This window comes from Nicotiana tabacum, chromosome 15 (genome assembly GCF_000715075.1).
Source record: "Nicotiana tabacum cultivar K326 chromosome 15, ASM71507v2, whole genome shotgun sequence".
Classification (NCBI taxonomy): domain Eukaryota; kingdom Viridiplantae; phylum Streptophyta; class Magnoliopsida; order Solanales; family Solanaceae; genus Nicotiana; species Nicotiana tabacum.
The window spans coordinates 84423697-84432380 of record NC_134094.1 but is presented as its reverse complement, the minus strand read 5'-3'; the positions used below and the strand labels follow the sequence as shown (position 1 = coordinate 84432380).

General features: G+C 38.4%; 1 protein-coding gene across 1 annotated transcript; it reads right to left on the bottom strand.

Annotated features, from left to right (window-relative positions):
* Window positions 1-4249: 4249 nt before the first annotated feature.
* Window positions 4250-5477, bottom strand: LOC107782373 (11 kDa late embryogenesis abundant protein-like). The gene is made up of 2 exons (XM_016603254.2): window positions 5295-5477; window positions 4250-4841 (listed from the first exon to the last, which is right to left on the bottom strand). The coding sequence occupies exons 1-2, from the start codon at window positions 5379-5381 to the stop codon at window positions 4491-4493; spliced, it is 438 nt and encodes a 145-aa protein (XP_016458740.1). The 5' UTR covers window positions 5382-5477; the 3' UTR covers window positions 4250-4490.
* Between the last annotated feature and the right edge of the window lie 3207 nt (window positions 5478-8684).

The following is an 8684-nucleotide window of genomic DNA, read 5'->3' as shown; positions in this document are numbered from 1 at the left end:
ACAATTGATCCTGGATGTCCTCTATGGCCTTGATTTTGTCAGGATTTACCTCAATTCCCCTTTGTGAGACAAGGAATCCTAAGAACTTACCTGAACCTACCCTGAACGCACACTTCTCGGGGTTAAGCTTCATATTATGCTCACTCAGGTTGTCAAATGTTTCTTGCAAATACTTCAGGTGGTCGCCTACATTCAAAGACTTAATGAGCATATCGTATATATATACTTCCAAGTCTTTCCTATTTGTTTTTCGAACATCTTATTCATGTGCCGTTGATAAGTGGCTCCGCCATTGTTTTAGCCCGTAGGGCATTACATTGAACAATATGTACCAAAATTCGTTATAAACGATGTCTTTTCCTAGTCTTCTAGGTTCATCTTGATTTGATTGTACCCAGAATAAGCATCAAGGAAACTCATTAAATCGTGCTCGGCCGTGGCATCAATCATTTGATCGATATTCGACAATGGGAATGAGTCTTTCGGGCATGCCTTATTAAGATCCTTATAATCTACACACATGCAAAATTTATTATTTTTCTTAGGAACTACTACTACATTGGCTAGCCAGTACGGATATCTTACCTCTCGGATTGAACCAATCTTAAGTAAACGGGTTACCTCTTCTTTGACGAATTTATTCCTTGCTTCAGCAATAGGGCACTTCTTTTGCTTTACCAGAGGTATGTTGGGATCCAAGTTTAACTCGTGCACGGCTATCTAAGCCGGGATTCCTGTCATACCCTCGTGCGACCATGCAAAACAATCATCATTAATTTTAAGGAATTCAATAAAAGCATACCTGAGCTCCGGGTGCAGTCCTATTCCCAAATGGAATTTCCTTTCTAGGAATTCTTCGAACAACGCAATTTGCTTTAGTTCTTCTACCATGGACTTGGTCGCGTCCGTCTTTTCTGGTACTTGAAAATACCTTGGTACCTGGTATTGTTCTGAATCTTCTGTCCAGGGCTAACTTCCTCTGGTTCAGGGGCAGGTGCCGGTTCCAGTAATTGCTATGCTGCACGATCCTTTCCTTTTCTATTGGAGATCAAAATTGTATTCATCTCTCTTGCTGTCGGTTGATCACCCCTTATCTTTTTGATCTCCTCGGATGTCGGAAACTTTAACAATTGGTGATATGTTGAAGGCACAACTTTCATATCGTGCAGCAATGGTCTTCCCAAGATGATATTATACCTCATGTCTCTATCTACCACTTCGAAGAGTGTTGTCTTCATTACTCCCTTAACGTTCGTGAGCAGCAAAATTTCTCCCCGAGTTGTCACGGTTGCGAGGTTGAACCCAGCGAGGAGTTTGGTTTTTGGGATAATGCTTCGGGTGAGTTTAGCTTGTTCCAGTACTCTCCATTGTATGATATTAGCTGAACTTCCTGGATCCACTAAAATATGTTTAATTTTAAAATCTAACACATTTAAAGGAATTACCAGTGCGTCATTGTGCGGTAGCAGTAATCCGTCTGCATCTTCGTCCGTAAATGTGATATCGTCTTCTCGGAGCTTCTTACTATGAGTTATCGATACTTTTATCTTTTTCGCTTCCGAAAAGGTAACCCCATTAATCTCATTCCCTCTGAAGATCATGTTAATCGTTTGGCGTGGGGGTTCTTCTCCTGCTTTCGAGTTGCCCCTGTTCCGACCATAATTGTTTTTAGCTCGTCCCTCACGAATTCTCGGAGGTGAACATTTTTTAACAGTGTTGTCACTTCTTCCTGGAGGTGTCGGCAGTCCCCAGTCCGGTGGCCATTAGTGTCATGATATTCACACCATAAATTGGGATCCCTCCGGCTGGAATCAAATCTCATAGGTCTCGGGAATCGTGCCTCTTTGATATTTCTCATGGCTGATACCAACTCCACCACGCCGACGTTGAAGTTATACTCTAATAACTTTGGGTAAGAAGAATCTCGCGACCCCGAGATTTCTTTATCCTGCAACGATCCGTTGTTCCGGCTACAATCGGTCCTTCTACCAACGGTGAACTTGTCTGCTGTCCGGAAGATCCTGCCATGACCTTCTGTCCGCTTGTATGGCAAAAACCGTCCCCTTGAAGTTCGTCTATCCGTGTCAATATCATCTTTCATTTTTTCTCTATTCTTCTCCCGTCCTTTGGTCGACGATGGAAATCCAACCTGATCGTCTTCGATACTTATTTTTGACTCGTACCGGTTGTGGACATCCGCCCAAGTTGTCGCTTGAAACTCGAGCAGACTTTCCTTCAACTTCCGGGAAGCGTCTAAACTTCTACCAGAGTAAACCTTTAGTGAACGCTTCAGCTGCCCATTCATTCGGGACTACCGGTAGTAACATCCTTTTCTTATAGAACCGGGTAACGAACTCTCGTAATAACTCGGATTCTCCCTGCAAGATCCTGAATATATCGACCTTTCGGGCTTGTACCTTTCTAGCACCGGCATGAGCCTTGATTAATGAATCCGCGAGCATCTCAAAGGAATCTATGGAATTCTCGAAAAATAATGAATACCACGTTAAAGCTCCCCTCGTGAGAGTCTCACCAAATTTCTTTAGCAACACTGATTCAATTTCGTGAGGAGCCAAATAATTTCCTTTCATCGATGTTGTGTAGGTGGTAATGTACTCCTATGGATCTGAGTTCCGTCATACTTCGGCACTTCGGGCATTTTGAGCCGCTCCGGGATTAATTCTGGGGCCGCACTCAGCTTGTATGGTAATTGAATATATTTCTTCAAGTTCGGGCTTTTCAATACTGATGACGCGCCCGGGATTTGATCCATGCGGGCATTTACTTCCTTCATGAACCGCAAAAGTTTATCCTTGAACGGATCATTACCGTTGTTGAGGCCGGATCTACTCCCCTCGGCCCTGTCAGAGCCAACCTCTCCCCTAGGAGTGTTATTATCAATTCTCTGCGTCGTCTGGTTCGCGGGAACATCAGGAGGAACTGGATCTCTCCTGTTTGCATTATTTGACGCACCTGATAGCGCCTGCTTCAGTTCCGTCATAACATGATCGTGTCGCGCGAGATTTCCTAGAATGATTGACTATTGCTCTTGCAGGACCCATATTGCATCCGCTACATGCTCCTCATCAGCATCATCAAGAGTTTCCTCCCGAACCTGTCGAGGGTACTGTCTGTCATGTACTGGTGTGGCGTCGTTCCCCTCATTGCGAGTGTCACTGATTGAATCCTCTAAATGAGGTTGTTCCCCTTGAATTTCAGGGTTGCGTGTGCCGTTAACAGTGTTATCTGCCATTTTTTGTGATTTTTTGCTAAGACAAAGTGATCAAAACGCGTTAGTAAAAAAGGCAAGGATCAATTTAATTGCACGACTGTCTAGGCCCCACGGTGGGCGCCAAACTATTTACCTGTAAAACGGTACAGTTGAATTTGTGTTTCTTGACAAGTGAATTAATTTGATCCAAAAAATAACGAAATAACTGATGAAATATAAAATACTCAGCCTTAAAATGTAGATGAAATGACAGAGCTGACGAGTCCGAGAATGGGGTTTCCGGGCACGATAATGATGAGATCAAAGAGCGAGAAAGCAAAATTGTATTAAAATTCTGTATATAATGTAGTATAAGTTAGCCAGAAAATTCATGTCCCTTACAATGATCATTGAGCTTATTATTTATAGCTATGAAGAAGGTACTAGCTAGGGTCGTGCCCTTCTTTAATGCCAATTCTGTTTAACGTTATCTTTGTCCTCCTGGCTTAGATTTCACATGTCCCCTTCTTGGGTGGCCACGTGCCATGACATATTTTACCTAATACAATTATCTAAAACATTTTCCCCAAGTCCATTGCTTATTTGCTTATATATTAGCGTTAAACAAAAAGCAAAACTATTCGGGTTTTCCTCTTTCAATATAAGAAAAACCTTTTTCCCCTCCATTTGTTTCTCTTATTCATAGTTAACTACACAATGGAAAAATGCCCTGCTACATGTAAAATTGTTTCCTAACCCTGTTGAATTTGTCAGTAAATAACCTTATAGTTTATTTTGCTATATCCCCTGGGAACTATGATTTGCCAACAATAATATGTTTGATCAAGTTACTTAACTACATGTATGAATAGCTCTTTCGAGTAAATTTTTAAATTATGACCATACAATGATGAACGAACATCATGAAACACAGCTGAGTCGAGCTGGAAGTCCCATTTGAAGAGGAAAAGAACTTACGGATTGATATAATTAATTACGTAGTAATTTAAAAGTGCAGCTTAACTTTTGGATGAAAAATGACACAGATAAAAATGAAGTTAAATCCAAAGCACGAACAATCTTCCTTCCTATTCCTAACTACTATCGTGTACTGTATTACATAATATAGATACACGACATGATCACGACAAACTAATTTTACAACTTACAGAAAAGAAAAGGACTTTAATCTACCAAAACAAGGAAAAATAAAAACTCACTAGTAACTATTCTTAGCTAGTACTCATTGCAACTGCTCCAAAAGCACCTCCAATCCTAATTAAAAGGCAGAATCGGTGGTAGATCCAAGCTGCCCGCCAGTATTAGGACCTTGAACCGTAGCCCTTCCGGTTCCAGTAGTGGTCCCCGGTGGGTTCTGTGTCCCAACCACGCCCGTTGTTGTCCCAGTAGGCGCGGTAGTAGTCCCTTGGGCCCCGGTGGTGTGACCGGGGGCCACACCACCGCTGCTAGCAGTATAAGCTGTAGTTCCTCCGGTGGCGGCTGCTTGTCTCGAGGCCGCGTTCTGCTCCTGCGCCGCCAGCTTATCCATCTCCGCTTGATGGATCCTCTCTTCTTTTTTCTCGGTCGCCATTTGTTTTTCCACTGGATCACGTGTCGTCAATTTCTCCGCCTGTTCAACAAAAGTTAAAAATATATATATAAAAATCTAAACTATACACATTTGAACGCACTAAACTTTTTTTACGCTAATCCGCTATAACAAATTAGTACTCTTATCGTCTCGTATCACGCTTGCTCAGGGCCAGATACAACATACGACACGGCGTATAAATTTATGTGTAGAAAGACACAAAAATAACAATCAACAATAAATATGACCTCGTAACTTTGAAAATACAATGAGTTCAATGCTAAAACCTTAAAGGTTAAAGCATAGATCTTAAATTCTGAATTCCATACTTACTAATTAGTTATCTACTGTTACACGGTTGCAAGTTATGCTTAACTTTGATGGGTAAAAAATTAATATATTTTTAATACACATAACTTAAAATTTTAAATTAATTTTAGGAAAAAAAAGAATAATTAGAAAAATACTGAAAAGATATATGAAGAAAAAAACCTTCTCTCCGACGACTGCCTTGGTTTTTTCCATGCCAGCCTTAGCCGAAGCGGCAACATTAGCTGCTTTCTCCTTTGCTGCTTGCATCTTCAAATTCCTTTTTAAAATATTCTCTTTATTTTGCTACGCTTTTAACTTCTCAGTTTCTTGATTATGAGTTGCGGAGAACAGAACTGTTCGTTGTGGGAGTCTCATATAAGAAGAGTGATGAGGAGGAGAACGTGGGTGGGGCCACGTGGAATAAAAGTGATACGTGGATTGATATAAGAGTTGGCTGCATGAGTTTATAACACGTATGTAGAGGTTGTCAAAATGCAGCTAACAGATAAGAGCTGCAGTGCGAAAGTAACGGAATCGAACGAATTAGTAAGTTTGGTTATATTTATATACTTAGATATTCTTGCCCGTGCTTCCTAACAATGTAATCCTAGAATGTTGTTGGGACATTATTATTAGGGCGTATTGTTGTTCAAGTTATACATTTTCAGTAGAATATAACTGTAGAAAATTATGAGCACAGTAAAATTTGCATTCACTATTACGTCATTATGTTTATCAATAGTGACGCTGCGATCCACTCTTGAAGTAAGGAAGTTTATCTTGTACATATTTTAATTCATCTCATCAAAAACATTTAACGCCTTCATGTTCAGAAATTAATCGAGGACATTGTAAATTTGAGTAGACTTTAAAAATATTGACAAAATAAACACAAAATTAAAACTTACAATGGAGTGTGATCAATATAGTTTTCCAAATTTGAATGATACAACATATACTCAGAAATATCTATGTTAAATTAATTAGAATGAGCACATTTACACATAAAACAATAATCTAAGCACCCAATAAGCAACAACATAGTAGATCATAATGGTGTTAAAAACCTAACCGGAACCGAAAATCGAACTGTAAAAGTGGATTAATGGATTATTGGTATCGGCTTATCGGTTTAACGGATGGGGAACGGATTGAAATTTTATTGTTAACGGCTTATCGGTTTGGGGGCGGATTATTCAATTTTCTTATCGGATAAACCGTTAACCCGTTATATATATATATATATATATATATATATATATATATATATATATATATATATATATATATATATATATATATATATATATATATATATATATATATTTTATTTTTTTTATTATATGACTTCCATCCTAATGATATAACTTCTTTCAAGTGTTAATTCCCATTAACAAGTGTTGGTCACCAAAATAAATGCCTTTTCTTTTCTATTTTTCCCGGTCACCACTGTATTAAATATAGAAAAAAAGATGTATAGTACAATTTACTCTATTAGAAATTAGAAACCCTAAAATCTAAAATTCTCAATTTCTAATTTCCCTCATATCTCAGAAGTCAAAACCCGACCCTCTCTAGTCTCGCCTCTCCCTCTCGCTTCGCCTCTCACTCTCAGAGTCTCTACTCTCTGAAGTCTGAAGGTTGAGGAAACACTATAGTCAATTCGGTCTGTAGTTGTTTTATACTATTAATTAAGGTAATAATGCATCTCATTAATTCAGTGAATGAATCAGTAACATTTTCAGTCAAGTCACTAAATATCTAATTGCATCATTATTTTTCTAAAAGTCAAAATTCGCCCACCTTCTTTAATTTTTGATATTTTAGCTCATTTTACTCCAAAATACAATACCAAATCTCCTTTGTGGAAAAAACATTCAATCAATTATCTTCCACTTCCTAATCTTAGAAACCTATTTGGTGGATCTGATTAATCATAGTTGCCTCGTCCTGTTTCAAATGACCATTAATTATTATATTACTACCACTATTCATAATTAATGTTACCACAATTGATTGCTGACCTTATCAGTAGTTTGAAGTGTGAAAAAGACGCTCTTAAGTGTGAAAAGATCGTTCTGCAGATGAAGATAGCTGAACTTAAAAATATATTGCAATGGATGTTCATGAGGAAGATGATGATGATGATAATGGAGGGATTGAACTGGAGAGAGGGAATATTCATGTAAATTGTACAGTTGGAAGGATAATTAAGATGAATGAAAGGAGGCTCAATAAGTGGGTAATGCTCTTGAACGTCGTTGTCGGATTTGTGGCAGTTTGGATGATGAAGTGAGAAGGAGAACATTGGTTTGTTATTGGTAGGAATAGTTTAATTATTGTAAGTTTGTTTTGTTGGAAGTATTTTGGATCATGTAATGTTGTAATGATGAATGTTAAATTTGTTGAAGTTATTAAACGCGACCTTGAATCTATTACGCAACCAAGTAGCTAGTTTATTGATGGACCTAGTGTCTATTATGCAACCTCTGGGTTATGCCTTATGCAATGCTATATTTGATCAAGTTATTAGTACTAGACATATTTTCTACTACGCAACCAAGTAGCTAGTTTATTACTAGACATATTATATTACGCAACTGTCACGACCCAAAATCCGACTAGTCGTGATGGCACCTAACCCATCCCGCTAGGTAAGCCAATTATCAACTATCCAATTCCAATGAATTTAATAAGTCAATTAATTAAAAGAAAATATATGAAACCAATACATTTCCCCAAGAACTGGTTGTACAAATCATGAGCTTCTAAGAATAGAGTTTACAAAGCTGGTATGAAATAATACATCAACTGTTCGAAATGTACATGAACAAATTTTTATAAATATAAGGCTACCATGAACGAAGAGGCAGCTACAACCGGAACGCAGGTACAACTTCAGATCCAGCTCCCAACAAACACAGCAACATCAGCATCCAACATCTGCACGCAAGGTGCAGAAGTGTAGTATGAGTACAACCGACCTCATGTACTCAATAAGTAACAAACATAACCTTAGGTTGAAAGTAGTGACGAGCTTATACCAAGGTCGGGTCCCAACTTCAATAACCAACAATAGTTCATAACATCATAAAACAAGTAATATGAGAAGTAACTCAATAATCAAATGCTCAACAAAAAAACATGATTTCTGAAAATAGTTTTGCCTTTCAAGTACATCAATAAAAACCCAAATCGTTTACCGGAGTTGCCAAGAATATGAATAAGTTTGAAAACAACACTTTTCCCAAAATCCTTTCAATAATAAATAAGATGTTTCACACCAGTGTAAAATAAATGCATCACTATGCCCATCTGCCAACATGTGTGAGAAATCAAGAATGATGTAATATCGTACAGCATGAGAAAAAATACATCTTTATGCATGTATGTCATGTGTGCATGTCAATGCAATGTATCTCAGATATGAACTCATATGCATAATCTCAGAGTATCAATTCACTCAGTCCTCCCCATCACTCAGTCTTCACAATTACTCAGTCCTCCCAATCGCTCGGCACTCGGCACTCGCACTCAATAGGTACCTGCGCTCACTGGGGGTGTGTACAG